General features: G+C 45.0%; 1 protein-coding gene across 1 annotated transcript; it reads left to right on the forward strand.

The window, feature by feature from the left end:
- Positions 1-11,598: 11,598 nt before the first annotated feature.
- On the forward strand, positions 11,599-15,569 carry RRAD (RRAD, Ras related glycolysis inhibitor and calcium channel regulator; the record flags this gene model as incomplete). Its single annotated transcript, XM_083870016.1, has 4 exons — positions 11,599-11,932; positions 12,077-12,150; positions 12,657-12,861; positions 14,352-15,569. 4 exons carry the CDS (start codon positions 11,599-11,601, stop codon positions 14,627-14,629), a joined length of 891 nt encoding a protein of 296 aa, XP_083726142.1. The 3' UTR covers positions 14,630-15,569.
- Between the last annotated feature and the right edge of the window lie 542 nt (positions 15,570-16,111).

Consider the following 16,111-nt stretch of genomic DNA (forward strand, 5'->3'; position numbering starts at 1 on the left):
TCCTGAAAACTTAAGACCTTTAACTGAGGTCATCCTCTGGATTGTATTTTTAGCATAGAAGTTATGAAGTTTTGTCACGTTTATCTTTGTAAGGACAATATTGGGCCATTCCTAGTAAAACAAGAGAGTGAATTTATTTTTTCAAACAAAAAGTAAGCATTGTATCAACTTTAATTTCAGTCATATCTGCCTTCCTTTAAGTGCATATGGCATTTGGGTGCACACAGTTCAGTTCATCTGTAGTTTAAACACTTGGCTGCACAGAAGAAAGACTTATGCAATTACCAAGTCACACAATTAACTGGTTTTATACATTTTATGGCTGAATAAATAAACACAGTGGCTGAGATGCAAATTCTGTACACATCAGGTAATGCATCATATTAGATTAGTCCTTGCAATATATTCTGCTAATCCTTAAAACTGCAGGAATTTCTCTGGGAGCGTTATGAAGCCGGTGAACCCTCCTCTGACATTCTGCTGCCCTGCAGGCTTCAGCCTCTTACAAGTTGCTCGAGTTTTTCCCCGGCTCCAAAGGAATTGTGGCTCACTGGGCAATCCCTGCTTCGGCAGGATGGGCGAGACACGAACCGTGCCTTGGTCCAGCCGGGGAGAATGAAAGCCAGCCCACAGAGCAGGCTCTGGAATACACAAATAAAGCAAGATGCCAAGGAGAGGAAAGGCGGGAGGGCTGCCAAGGCAGCTGTAATGGCTGATGTAATGGCCCTGATCAGCCGCAGGCAGGTCCAGAGCGGGAGAAGCGCTCGCCGCAGGAGCCCCGCACGGAGCCCGGGCGGGCACAGCCCGCAGCTCTCCGGGCCAGCCCGGCCCGGCAAACACCGCAGGCCCCGCGTGTGACAGCACCAGCAGGCACAGCCCGCGAGCCCAGAGCAGGGAATGTGGGGAAATGGGACGGGAATGGATCCCGGCAGATGGAGCACCGGGAATGTGGGAAATGGGGACGGGAATGGATCCCGGCAGATGGAGCACCGGGAATGTGGGAAATGGGGATGGGAATGGATCCCGGCAGATGGAGCACCGGGAATGTGGGAAATGGGGATGGGAATGGATCCCGGCAGATGGAGCACCGGGAATGTGGGAAATGGGGACGGGGAATGTGGGGAAATGGGCAGTGGGGAGCAGGTCCCACTCGGCCCTCGAGGCTCCTGCAGGGAGCACAGACAAGACACACTGCCCGGGCACCTCTGCCGGCCCCTTCTGCCGGGCTCATCACCCTCATCCCGGGCTCCAAGGCATGATCCCGCTGGATCATATCGCTTTTTCCGATTTTGGTCAAGTTTTGCACTTGACCAAATCACGGGCAAAAAATCCGTGTACACCATCCACAGCAGCTCTGTCCCTACATATAGTGAGTGTGATAAAAATAGGGTAAAAATTCGTGTATAAAATAATAATTCGATGTATAATGAAATAAAGCTAAAGTAAAATTGTAAAATCCAGTAGAAGGGTAACCGTTCTCTCTCAGCCTGCTAATCTCAGTTGCAAAGACAGGACGAAGATCATCAACTTAGACAAAGACACTGGCCAACCCTGATAAGAATCACTTCCTCGCCAAGGCAAGGAGAAATTCCTTCCTCAACCTTCTGGTGCCACAAGCGGAATGAAATCAACATAAGACAGACTCTTGGAATTGACATAAGAAAGGAGCCTTCCCGGAATGAGACAACTAGACTTGATGAGATCCGGGAGGGCCATCGAAAAGAAATCCGGACTATTCAACCCACCTTGGACACCTGGACTGCCTAAGGGCAGAAAAATCCTATAAAACGGTGGACTGAAAGCTTCACCGGCGTGGACTAGGGCGTCTTGTACATCGGTGCGGACCTCTATCCACCCAGCGCGGCGCTGACAATTTCCTATTTTTGTGGTCTTTCTCTTTTTCAGGTGCTCGATATTCTGTTGTTAATAAATTGTCATTTATTAACCTGAAATTTGCCTTTGCATTTATAACAGTGAGGGATTGTTCTGACAATAGACGTCTTTTTCATTCATAAACTTTTTTTTTTTTTTTTTTTTTTTTTTTTTTTTTTTTTTTTTTTTTAAGCTGACACAGTTTCAGCTGAACTGAGATACAATTTATTTCAGCTGACTTGGTAATTATTGAAGCATTCAATTTTAATCTGGGTGATGGTTAATGAAATCTGCCACAAAATCGTTTGTGGCTTTAGTCTGTGTAGAAAAACCACACAAATATGTAATAGATATGGAGTAATAAATAGGAACAGTATAGAATGCATTGTTATTTTCTGTCACAGCTAGTCAAGGGAAGCCTATACATCAACATGGCTTGATGGTGCCAGGATGACAGACTCATTTCTCCAACGAACCATTTTCTTCTTATATGGCAAAAAACCACTGCATCTGTATGAGATCATCTAGAAAAATGCTCCTTCCTGAAAAATACTATATTCTTTTTGTTGCCTAGCTACATGCTGCTGTTACCTTAGAAGGCTGTAGATTCATCTGAATGATTCTGGTGGAGCTGTTGTGCTTGAACAGAGGAGTGATGCAAATTTATAACCCTTGTAAAGATATGAAAGAAAGGGGTGAGTGTGAAAGAAAGGCTTTGCAGCAAAGCAATTTACTGTGTATATCATATTCTTTTATGACATTAATTGTTGAATAAAGACCACTTCACCCCAGAGCCCAGGGTACATGAGCAGGCAGTGACTGACTGACACACACTTGATGTTTTTAATGTGAGTCTGATGCCAAGGAAACGTTTGCCTGGTTCATGTTAATTACTGCTGTGAGTAAGTGTAGAGGAGGGAAAAGAATGTCGAAGCCTGATTCTGATCTCATTTCCAAAAGTGTGACATGGAAAAATGCCATGAAAAACAACCGATGTGCTGAATGCCATTAGCACCAGAGAATGGGATGATCACCGAGTCTTTCACTGAATATAAGTAGCTTTGAGGACTTGGGAAATGAAGTGCCTAAAGCCCAAAGGTTTACACTGTAGTATGCCTGTCAAAAAAACCTCTGACTGGAAACTCTGCCTGCATGAGACATGCAGAGATTGAGAGCTGAGCAGTAACTCCCTGTCCCTTCCCTGAGCTAATGGGCAGCTCAGGATGCCCGAGTGAAGTGAGGTGAGGTGAAAGCCTCACTGAAGACTCCACTATGCTGCTATTCCCTAAATGTGGGGATTTGCCTCTGGGAAGATGAACAGGGAAATAAAGTTACTTCTTACCTGCTTTACCGTAACTGGTTTGGGTGTAGGATGTCCTTGATACTCATCACCATTTTGCAGTTTTGTCTTTAGGACAGACAGACTTTTAGCACTGGAGTTTTGATTCAGATTTATCTAGTAAGGGCTGGCTTTCAAATTAAGATCTGCATTTGCTTTCACAAAACAACATTTTCCAAGTCCACTGCCTATAAGTCCCTTTATATAAGAAACTCACTTCATACCAGTCTCTTACCTCAGTCTAGGCTCATGCTTGGTCTCTGTATTTAAACATGAGCCTAAATACTGTGATAAATGTGACATTGGGGTAAAAATTCGTGATGAAAAATATAGAAATATATGTTAGATTGGTGTTAATATAAAAATGTGAAAAGGTATAGTCTGTTTTAAAAAAATTCCTCTTGAGCTAGCCGGCTGCCCATACAGCAACCGCTTCTCAGCCTGAGACAAAGAGCAGGACAGGGACCATCAGGATGGACAAAGAAACTGGCCAACCCAGATAAGAATTGGCATCATACCCAGACGGAGAAATTCCTCCCCGAATGAAGAGGAATTCCTCACTGGAGACTACACTTCGGTGTAATCGTGGAATGGTGGGCCTGATCCGCATGTGAAAGGAACCTTCCCGGAATACAATTTACAAAGTTTGGCAAATCTGGGAAACCCATTCAAAGATGTATTTGGACTATTTGTTGGACTATGCCCCACATCTGTTTTGCCTCGGGACACGAAAAACCCTATAAAACCCCAAGCTGCAGTCCGCTCCGTGTGGATTTGGGAAAATCTGTACCTTATGGTGCGGATCCCTGTCCACCCAGCGGTGTGCTGCCCATCCTGTTTGTGGTTTCTCTCTTTGTCAGTGATTGGGATTGTTTTTCTAATAAATTTTTTCGTTATTAATCCGATTTTTGCCATTGCATTTATAACAATACTGACCATTTTATATTTTTTGAGAGAGAGTGGTAGATAATGAAGCATATTATGATTATAATAATTACATAATTTCTCAAGAATAGAATCAGAAATAAATTTGACAATTTAAAATGGAAAAAAATAAAAAAGAGAATTCTTTTCATTCTAGTATAACTCTACAATTAGAATTTTGAAGGCTTTTACCAGAATGTCTTGTATAGCAGCAGAGGCAAAGCAGGAAATGTGACATTCAAAAGCAGCAGAGATTCCTTTTACTGCTATGATGCAAATATAGAATTTACCAAACTCAGCACATTCCAACTAGACAAATTCTGAGTTTTTCCTGGAAGAGATGATAACATCTCTCACATCCAAATTCCCACACACTTTACATGGGTGATTCCACTCACCACAGGAAAAGACACCATAAATTCTGCACTGGCTTATAAAGAAGTACAAAGCTTCACATTCTTAAGTCTCACCTGTGACTGGGTTTTTGTCCCTGCTTCAAGGTTTCATTTTTTGAAATGCCAGGAAAATGGAGTTTCCCCACAAGGGAGACAAGAACAAGCTTTGTCACCTAAAGCAGAAGGGCAGCTCTGTTTGATCCTGTCCCCACTGGTCCCATCAGGAGCCTCAGGGAATCTGCAGTGATTCTCAGCCTTGCAAAAGCACCTTTGGATGCAGAGCTGATGGCACCTGTGTAAAACAAGATACATTAAACATTCCTTGTCCTTTTTTTTTTTTTTTCCTTACCTGGTACACAGAAGAGGGCAGCACAGCTGAAGTTTCGCTTTATATTGCCATAAACACTTTAGGTTATATTTCTGTCCTGTGTCCTTCCCTCAGCAATGCATCCATATGGCTCTGAGTGCTGGGAGCCTCTTGGAACACAGGGATGCTCCTGTTACAGGTTTTCAATCCAGCAAGACTTTTGAGACTTTTCCTTCTTCACCCATCATTTTCATGGAAATATCTACATTGTCACAACTCTATCCAGATTTTCAGAGCTGCTAACAGGCAGCTTTTGAAGACTCTGTCCTGCAGATGTCTGGAAAAATGAATTCTTTGGCAAGGGTGGCTTTAGGCTGTTTTCTACCCAATTTCCTGCCTATTAAATGCTTAGTTCCTCAATAAAATAGAAGTAGGTCTCCAAAAATGTTACTGAGTCCTCAGCTGACAGCGTAAACAGATGCTAGGAATTCTTGGGATTAACAAAGAAAGCAGAAAGGCTCATTATCCACAGTGAAAGCCCACAGGAACATGTAGTTTGAACAATCCATGTTTCTAATCTGTACTTTCTGTCCCCTAATGTCTAAAAAGATGTTTTAGTAAAGATAGAGAAGGGCAAATAGGGATTCATGTTTACACACAGAAGGAGGAAGTCCAGGTTCCTAAGCCACAAGAGAAAACTACTGCAGAAAGCTATAAAACTACTGCATGTGTGAAGGAGACATGAGGGAAATCTTATTTTCTGCTTCACCATACAGCAAATGGGGGTGGTACAGGGTATTGAAAATCTACGTGTGTTAAAAAACAATTAGAAAAATACGCAGAAAAATCCTACATCAAGAGCCTCTGGTGGTTGTGAGTGTGGAGTTTTAATTGTGTTTATTATGTTCTTATTGTCCATTCTTCTTTAGATATCTGCTACAGACAGCTGCTGGAAACTGGCTGTAAGTTGAGTCTGACCCAGGATGGCTCCTTTAATTTGTTATTGTAAATAGACTCATTCCTCTTGCCAAGAGCTATTGCTGGTAAACAATAAATCTTCCATTCTCAGCTTGCCTCCTTAGCACTACGTAACTGTTAGTAAGACAGACAGCCACTTACTTTACCCACTCCCTAAACCAACTGTCTGTAAATTCAGAAACCTTTTCATGGTCTCTGAATTCCAGATATTTCTTGTGAAGGGGCTGTGAAATCCCCACCAAGGGGAATACATCTTGCAGGAGTTGTAAGAGGATATTTAGCATTCCAGTCATGGAGGGATGATGTATGTCACACACATTGGCTATGACAGATTTAATTCTGAAAAAGAGGAATTAGGGATGATTGAAGAAAACAATTATGGAAATATCTTAGGTCATGTTCTGCTTTTACTCCGGGCTTGAAATGCAATAGGGGCAAACAGCTGACCACATCCAGGACGTGCTGGGAGTCCAGAGGATCCAAACTCTGCCTCCCACAGCCAGGGTAGCACAAGCAGTTACTGCCTGGTAAGAAGGAAACTAAAATTGAGTGGGAATTTGAAGGTAAACTAAGATAGAGTGCTTTCCCCAAGCATATTCTAACATAAATTAGTAATTTACTAACAATCTGTGGAAAAGAAGTGGAGGCTTCTTTTAACTTTCCATGGGCACAGTGAAATTGGATCTGGCCCTTGTGCAACTCCTTTTTTTTTCAGAGCTGTGATTCACCTGGTTCTGCTGGTCATCAGCTTATCTAGTACTGGAAGTTTTGTAGCTTACTCAAAGCAGTGAGAAATTCAGAGCAGCTGAAAGGTGAACCACATTTCCAGTTATTCTTGTCCCAAGTTATTTTTTGCCCTCCTGTGCAAGAGTTTAAGAAAGACAGGCCTTTGCTTTACATTACGAGCCATGGACTTAAAATGTGCCTATTTTATCATTCTCTACCTGAAAATGCAAACTGTTCTGCATTCTTTTGCAGTGAACTTAAGAATTTCTAGTCTGGAGCTGAGAGAAAGCACAGTAGCCATGAAAGGCTTATTATTTTTATAATTATAACAACAGATTTAGTTGGGTTTCTGCTTGCATTTCCCCCTTGGCACTCTGTATGAGCTTTCTAAGCTGTATTGATTTCTATTGACTCCAAAGCTTGTATTTCTCACCTTATTGTTTCAGCCCCAATTTGTGGCTACCACTACTCAACCAAAAATATTACCTGCCATTAAATCCAAGAGTAATTATGAGAGAAAGCCTGGCCCCTTGGCCGAAGGGGTATGCTTCCTTCCCTCAGCAACATCCAAAGGCAGGGTCAGCGTGGATGTGACATTTTTCACCTTCCCACAAAGGAGTTGGTGCAGGACTGAAAGCTCCACCTCTGCTGGTTATTGTACAGTTCAAAGAGTCCCTTGCTTTTACCCCATACATCAACTGCAAGACAATGGAATATAAATATGCCTCATGTGAAAAGGTCTGACACAAGATGAACCAGTGAGCCCAGGGCTGTTCAGCTCACACTAATCTGTGATTTTAAGGGTGATGGTGAGGAAAACTTTGTATCATATTTGCACTATATCCTACTTTTTGTAAGATAAGGAAAAAGCGTTGTTTTTTATTTCCCTGTATCTCTATCTCTCTTGCTTAGGTTAAAACCCCAACATATTTCATGCTGCTGGCTCTGTCTCTTCTCCCAGTGGCTTGAGTGTGTCAGTTCTGTAATAAAAATAATAATAATTGCTGCTATTTCTTTCTCAGTCCAGGTATTTGGGAGGTAGCCAGGCTCATACTTCTGCAAGAGTAATGCTTCATGTAACTTGGCAAGAACAGACCCTTGTGGGTATCTCTACCATTTGTATAGAAATAACTTCACCCACATAATGGCTGGTTAATTAGACTTGAGCAGTGCAGATGAGTTGAGAAGTGAGGAGGAGAAAAATCCACAACTTTGGTGTAGAGCCACACTAAGAACAATGCTGAATCCCAAACCTCACTGCTGCTAATCCAGCCTTTGGGCTGTTCAAAATATTCCTATAATTCCTAATCAGTTGTGAAACAGTTCTGATGTAAAACAGCAGCAACCCCAAAAACTGGTCCCCAAATAATATTAATTTGATGTAAAAAATATAAATGCTATTTATAATATGGCATTTGACCTTGAGCAAACACTGATGAGGAAGAATCACATAAAGTTCATGCAGGCCCCAAATTTTTCCTTTTTAATGTGAAAATTCAAAGGGGAGGGCATCAGGTGTTAGTTTTTACATGCTTAGTTTAGTTTAGTTTAGTTTAGTTTGGCTTAGTTTAACATAGTTTATCCCTGCATCCCCTGCAGAGTCTGTGCTTGTCATTTAGACCATGAAATGCCCTCTGCACCTGATGCAGAATAAAGGATCTCCTTTGGCTCTGTTACCCTAGGAATACAAAACTGGAAAAACAGGATCAAACTGCATGTTTTACATTTTCGAGATGATGAAATGTACTCAGGCTGAGAGAGTGCACTAGAAATGAACACTGGCACTTCTCAAAAGCTTGAGGAAAAGTGAGAGGGAAAAGAAACAGAGAAATAATAAAACAAGGAAGAGATAACAGAAAAAAAGAAGCTGCATTTCACAACAGTGAAATGCAAAGAAAGGCACCATAAGTGGAAGGAATATAAAATGAAGAAAATTAAAATCATGCAAAGATTAAATTAAACTGAAAAAAAATTAATCCTTTTTTAGAGAAAAGTAGAAGCTAGAACAATAGAAAATAAGGGTAGAAAAGCAAGGCATTAAATTCTCTTTTAAATAGAAATAAATAACAGTTAATGTGTCTTTTAGAAGCACGGTCATGCAGAAGTGGAAATGGAGGGCAGGTGAGAAGGAGATTACCCTAAAGTCCTTCAAAGAAACTGAAAGATCACCATTTGAAGCCTGTGGACTCATATGCACCCCACTGAAACCAGTGAGTGCCACAGTAATGTATACATAAATATACATTAAATACAATAATTAGCAGCAAATAGGAAAAATACAGCAATAATTACCAGCAAACAGAACTACATGCTATGGGAAGAGATATGTTTCTCACATGTGATTAACCTGAATTATCAGCTAATTCCTTCCAGCTTCACAAAATAGCTGGACCTATTAAGATCAAAGGGCGTGACCCAGCTCATGAGCCCTGTGATCCCCAGGCAGAGGGGAGCATGAACAGCCTTGGCACCGTGCTGCTCATCCCTCCAGTAATGAGCACAATCCAAGGCCATCTCACGTTCCAGTAAAGGACACTCAAAGAACCCAGTGCCAGATCCTGAGCAGGATCCTGTGACCATGGTGGTATTCTATAACTGTTAATTCATTACCTGGGTGCTGGCAAAATATCTCAGTGTGTGGCATGGAATCCTGAATTTTCAGTATGATTTCTCCTAAGTATAATTTTATTTTCAGTCCCTTTTCCTGCTGAAACACTGCTCTCACAAAGTTTTTATTCATCACTTTGACATATGCCTTTCCTGATAGTTTTTGGCTAGCAAGTGGCCTGTCTCACATTCACATCATTAAAATATCCATAATTCTCATCAGCAGCAAAAGGCTTGGAATAAAGCTTCTTTAAGTCGTGTCAATGAAATCCCCACTTTTAGTGTGTTTCCTGTCCAATAGTGCTCTATAGGGTACAGAAGTGGTGCTGTCTCTTTGCTTCTGTTGCTTCTCAGATTTCTCTTTTTTCACACAGAAAAGAATTTAAAATACCCCTACTTCATATGTCAACTTCTAAAATGTGATCCCAACACACAGTAAAGGCATGAAACAAAGTCCAGCGCAAAAGACATAAAAACTCCCTTAGAACAGTTTCAGGTGACAATGTTAGGCAGAAAATCCCCATATTTTAAGGAGGGCAGCTGAAGACCCACCATATCTAGAAGTGTATTTAGATAATTAATTGTCTCTAAATTCATAATGATCAAGGCAGTTTGGTAGATTCCAGTTTATCAACTAAAGTAACCACAGCGTAGTTCCAATGCTAACCGTAATTTATTTAACATATGGTTCCAAATGCTAGCCAGGGGTTTCTAACTCAGTTCAGTAAGCTGAAGCACACGTGTTTTGCCACCAAACTCCGACTATTTAAACTGACAAGGCTATTTTGGTTTTGTAAGACAGGCAGGGACAACTTGCTGCAAGCACTTGGTGATCTTTAACCACCACATTAACACTCCCAACACTTGCAGTTTATCAGCGTCAAGAGGCCAAACCCCGCCCTCCCCCCCCCCAAAAGCGTGGCCTGGAGAATTATAATTGGCTCCTGAAAATAACAGAATATTCATCCACTGAGCCAAATCCCACTGAGTTTTCTTTCCCTTACTTTATTCCCTGCATCTCGAACTTCGTTTCCATCACCTCCCCCCCTCTTGCCTTCTTTAACCTTGTTTCTGCCGCTGATTTGGAAACCCTAAAACTGACACGAAAGTGATGGCAGCCGTCCCTGTCCGGAGTCACAGGGATTTTCCCGCTCTGCTCTGTAATCTTTGGGGAGCAGGGGCCAGGGCTATTTTGGCCGTACAATGTCTGACATGTTTCGGTTGCTAGGTAAACAACAAACTGTATACACGGCGCTGGGTGAGCCATGCGGGAGACAAGTATAGTTATCTGCTGAGTCCTTTCTTCACCCGATCACATGCGCATGACTGTGCCGCTCATGAGATAAGACTTTCACTGTCTCGCTTTGCTGCTCAGGTGAAAGCGAGAGGAGAATTTGACCTCTGTGTTTGATGTTGGCCCCTCAGAGCGCTCACCCCGCACGTGGCGCAGTGGCACGGCCGTGTGTGCGCGTGACCCCGGGCACGGGCGCTGCTCCCGGGGCGCCGGGCACGGCCAGCACCGGGGATGCGGAGTGCGGGTGTTTCCCCTAACACTGCTGTACACGCCAGAGTACAACTCCCGCGCCGTGACAGAGCCCAGGGAAGCTCCCTGTGCGCTCCGTGCGTTCACACACGGGCTGGGAGGGGAAACGAGAGACATACACACACAGCAAATGCTGCGGGCATCGCACCGGGGACAGCGGGAGGGGAGCGCCGGACAGCGGAGCAGGGCAGGGCAGGGCAGGGCAGGGCAGGGCAGGGCAGGGCAGGGCAGGGCAGGGCAGGGCAGGGCCGGGCGGCGGGGCCGAGCCCGGCAGCCCCACAGTCGGCACAGCCGCGCTCCGGGGCCAGCCCCCGCTTCCCCCGGCGCTCGCTGCCGGCCGAGCCGCGCCGACGGGCGGGACCCCCGGCTGACAGCGGAGCGGAGCGGATCGTGCCTTCCCCCACCCCCGGGGGGCTCCCGCCTCCTCCCGGGCTCCCCGCGCCGCCGCCGCCCCCGCACAGCGCGGCGGAGCCCGCGGGGGCGGTGGCGCTGCCGAGGATGCGCTGGCGGAGCGCCCGCAGAGCGTCACGGCGGGGAGGGCCCCGCGCCTCCGCCGGGACATAAAAGCGGAGCGGGCAGCGGCGGCGGCAGCAGCGCTCGGGGAGCTTCCGCTGCAGCGCCGGGGAATCCCTCACTGATCTCTCAGCGATCCCTCACCGCGATCTTGCTCCGCGCAGCGCCTCGAGGTAAGCGCGGCTGCGGGGCTGTGGCAGGGGACGCGTGGGGCTGGGGATGTACCGGACAGGGGCTGTGCGGGGTAGGGACAGGGGCTGTGCGGGGCTGCGGCCAGGGCTTGGAGCTGTGCGGAGCTGGGACCGTGCGGGGCTCTGCTGTGCGGGGCGGCGGGCGCTGTCCGCCCCGCTGTGCCCGCAGCCCGGGCTGACAGCCGTGCCCTGTCCGCAGCCCGATGACCCTGAACCGCGGCGACAAGCGGCGCGGCAGCACGCCGTTCGCGGCGCAGCAGCACCTGCACCGCCGCAGCATGCCCGTGGACGAGCGCGACCTGCGGCCGCTGCCGCCCGACGAGCTGTCGGGCTTGGTGCGCTGCACCTCGTACAGCCCCGGCGGCGCGCACCGCCAGAGCTGGGCCTCCGACTCCTCCGACTCCGTCATCTCCTCGGGCAGCGACTCCGACGGCAGCCTCTACAAGGTGATCCTGCTGGGCGAGCACGGCGTCGGCAAGACCAGCCTGGCGCGCATCTTCGGCGGCGTGGAGGACTGCGCGGACGCGGAGGAAGCCGGTGAGGGCAAGGCGGGCTCGGAGGTGCCGGGGAGCCCCCAGCTCGGAGCCACCCCTGCGGCCATCCCCTCCCAGGCCACCGGCAGGGATGGAGGAGAATAACTTCTTTCACTGAACCTTTTTTTAAAATTATTATTTTCTGTAGGAAATACATACGACAGGTCAATTATAGTTGATGGAGAAGAAGCGTCTCTCGTGGTGTTTGATATATGGGAGCAGGTACTTACAGCTCTTTCCTTATGCTTTTGCTTTATGGCTTGGTCAGTAGCTCTCTTAAAAAAAAAAGTTAAAATGGAACAACTATGCCTATTTGTTCAATCAGATAAGTAACATTAAAAAATTAGAATTCATACTGCCTTTTGTTCTCTCTGCAATTAATTTCTTGTAGCTAGGCAGGCAGTTTAAAACCCTGAATAGAGCTGAGTGAGATTCTCTTAATGCTTTGAATAATCAGTATCTTACATGAGCAGCCCAGGGAATTACTGTAAAATTAGAGACTGTCGATCTGATCAGTGCAGACCTGATACTATTTCTGGAAACAAGTGTCTTGTTTTGTATCTTTAATAACAAAGTCTTTGAAATTTTTGGGTAACTTGCTTACTTTTCCTAACTTTTTATAACAAAACTAAGAAAATAATCTTTAAGGTGCTTAGAGTAATAAATCATCATTCAGAGTTGAACACCTTTTTCAGCATAATAAATCCATTTCTTGTCTGTTGTTTCAGGATGACAGCCAATGGCTCCAGAACCACTGCATGAAAATGGGAGATGCCTATATTATTGTATACTCTGTGACAGACAAAGTTAGTTTTGAAAAGGCTTCTGAGCTAAGAATCCAGCTGAGAAGAGCAAGGCAGACAGAGGACATTCCTATTATCCTTGTGGGAAATAAAAGTGACCTGGTCAGGTCCCGGGAGGTCTCAGTTGATGGTAAGAGACATTGCATTTTACAAGTGCTGTCTAAAGTAGCAGCAAAGGCTGTGCAGGATCGTGGCCGATAGGAATAGTCTGGGTTTGGTGTAGAAAAACGTGTGATTTGAGGATTACTGGGGAAGTGTAGCCAGCTGGTTTGTGCTCAAGGTACCAGGGAAAACACTGGAGATGGTTGTGGGGGAAGATGTGTGGCTGTGCAGAGCTCAGAGCTGCAGTGTGAGAGGAAAATGCATCGGAGCTGCAGCACAGGACTACTAAAGCCAGGCTTTAATTGTATGGTACACGTGCAGCAGCACTTGCCAGGCTGGGGATGTGACAGTCTGAGTTGTGCTCTTTAAGGGACACAGTGCCATGTCACAGAGCCCAGGCAGCCTCAGGAAAGGGGATCCCACACAGCCTATGCAACCCTTTCTGCTGGAGGTGACTCCTTCACATTTGGGCTGAGCTGGTGGCACCAGGCTCACACAACTCAAAAGTCTTTTTGTGGATCTTCTCTAGCTGTGATCAGTGAGAATCCTCTTGGCCAGTTCCAGCTGGCATTTGGGTACCTAGAGCAAAGGAACCAATGCCAACACCACCATACTGATTCTGCTTATTTAAACACTTTGCGAGATTTTCTCTTTGGCTGGGCTTTTTTTTTTTTTTTTTTTTTTTTTTTTTTCCCCCACTGGAAAGAATACTCTGAAATATTGGTGCCTTGGTGATGAACCATCTCTCCCTATCTGGTTTGCCATGCTCCCAGTGTTAAATTCCTACATGGGGAATTGACTGCAGTTCAGGAGGAGATTACTTTTTCAGAAAAGGGCAGAGCATGGTTGACCTGTCCGAGTTCTGACATCTGTACTTTCTTCAGGTTTACAGTTCTGTCATTATTTACCACAGCTGACTGTGGAAATTTGTGCTGCACAATATTCCAGGGTTAAGTGGAATCTGAACATCTTGTATTTCAAATTCGGCCCTGATCAGATTCAGTGGTGCACAACTTAGTGACCTCTACTGATGTGTTCAATGACTTGACCTTGTGGCCTGTATCAACTCCATTTCTATTGGTGTGGAAAACTCACTTCTTACAGCAAGGCAGAGGTGCAGAATTGCTCAACAGCTTCCAGAATAAACCCCATTTCTATCTGTACCTCACTGTAGTGGGTCTTTACCAAAAATCAGTTTAATGCAAAACCAGGACACTCACTCATACTGTTCCATATCAAACAGCAGGAATGCTTCCAAGGGCCTCTCCTAAATCAGTTTTAGCTCTTAAACTGTACAGGGACAGCCTGGCTGAAGGACTATTGCACAACAAAACCAGGAAGAGTAAGGGGGCAGAACCATGAAAGCAAATCTGGGTTTTCCTATTTTGCAGTAAAGCTCTTCCATGGCATTGAAGGCACTTCCCTTACTTTGAGCTGATTTGTGTTCTGTTTTTTGGGTGGTATATGTGAAGAGAAAACCATCTCCACTCACCTTCCTTTCTGTCTTTCCCTGTGCAGAGGGCCGGGCCTGTGCCGTGGTGTTTGACTGCAAGTTCATCGAGACCTCAGCCGCTCTGCACCACAATGTGCAGGACCTATTCGAGGGCATCGTGCGGCAGATCCGCCTGCGCAAGGACAGCAAGGAGGACAATGCCCGCAGGATGGCCAACACCAAGAGGAGGGAAAGCATCAGCAAAAAGGCCAAGCGGTTCCTCGGCAGGATTGTGGCAAAGAACAATAAGAAGATGGCTTTCAAAGCAAAATCCAAGTCTTGCCACGACTTGTCTGTGCTATAGGAGCTCTCAGCCAGGGCAGGTGCAGGTGGGATGAGCAGAACAGGCACCCGACTGCTCAGAGAAGGGTGGAGATCCTCGTGCTCATCACAGCCGTGACTTTTCCATTGGGACTCTCGTTAATGCCTTAAGGTGCTCAAGCAAGTCTGGAAGTTACACTACAGTGCTTCATTGATAAACAGTTTAAGTGTCAGTGTGTGCAAGTAAATGAACTAACTTGAAATATGAGGCTTGACATGCCCACTGTGTACATATGTTCTATATCTTCTTGTCTTGTGGATACCAGATGTGCAAAGATAAGAAAGGATAACTACCACCATAGACTTGTCTCGTTTGCAGAGCAAAACTTAAACTTGTACGCAGGCTCGTACACTCTTTTTAGTATAAAGCAAGCAATGATAAATCTTTTTAAACTTAAATGTGGGGAGGGGGGAGTAGAACAACAGTAGAATGGGAGAAAACAAATTATATATATATTTAAATACAGAACAGATATCATTTTATGAAGTTAATTTGCACTTCCATTAACTGTTATTCAATTAATTGGTTACTTGTTTACATGCAGATTTTATAATAAAATATTATTTCCTGTTATAATAAACTGCTTTTCTCATAGTGTGGATAAAGAATGAGAGAGCAGTATTTTTATACTGACCTTTTTCCACTGTACAGAATGTTATGCACAGGCTTAAGATTTACATGTGATAAAGTTCTGGAACAAGATGAATTGGGAAAATCCTCTGTCCTTTTCTTTAATAGCAAGTTTCTTTAAGAAGTAAACCCTGCTTTTACGAATACTCTACTTCAACAGCTCTTCTTGGGAAGGGAGCCCCTGACCCTTCATATTATTGTTCATCCTCAACCTGGTTCTCATCTGCTCTGGCAGAAGCCGGGCTTTATATACTGCCTTTAGTGAGATTGATGTGTTGTTTATATTGATAAATTGAGCCTTGTAATGTTTGAAGTCCTCTCCTGGCTTGAAGGTCTTGTGTTACAGCCAATAAGCAAATGCAGGACATTGCTTTTTTCCTTTTTGGCAGCAGTGTATTTGTCCAATCTACTCCCACTCCTGTAGATAGCTTCCAGAGGTTTCAAGATGTTCAAAGCAGGCTGGCAAGGGTGTTTGAAGGAGTTGTAGGATTCAGTGGTGTACAGTGGCCTTCAGTGCTGTTTTTGTGGCAATTTAGTGTGTTATAAACAGTGTTTTTCCATGATTTTTCCCTATTCACTATTAATGAGGTTGAAACCAAACATGTTGCAGTGCAAGAACTGGGACTTGTGGCATTTTCTTTATAAATTCCTCTTCATAGGATACATTCTCTTAAAAATAATCCATAAACTTTGTTCTCACAACCCATAAAACACACATTCCTCTGCCTCTTTCCACTCTCCCTGCCTGAGTTTAGTTCATCAGAGATTATTCCAGCTGCCTGAGAGCCCAGTTTGTCCATGGTTTTAGAGGGGCTGAGCTTTCCCAAAGCTCTG

The sequence above is a fragment of the Zosterops lateralis genome (assembly GCF_965231275.1).
Source record: "Zosterops lateralis genome assembly, chromosome: 12".
NCBI classification, from domain to species: Eukaryota; Metazoa; Chordata; class Aves; order Passeriformes; family Zosteropidae; genus Zosterops; species Zosterops lateralis.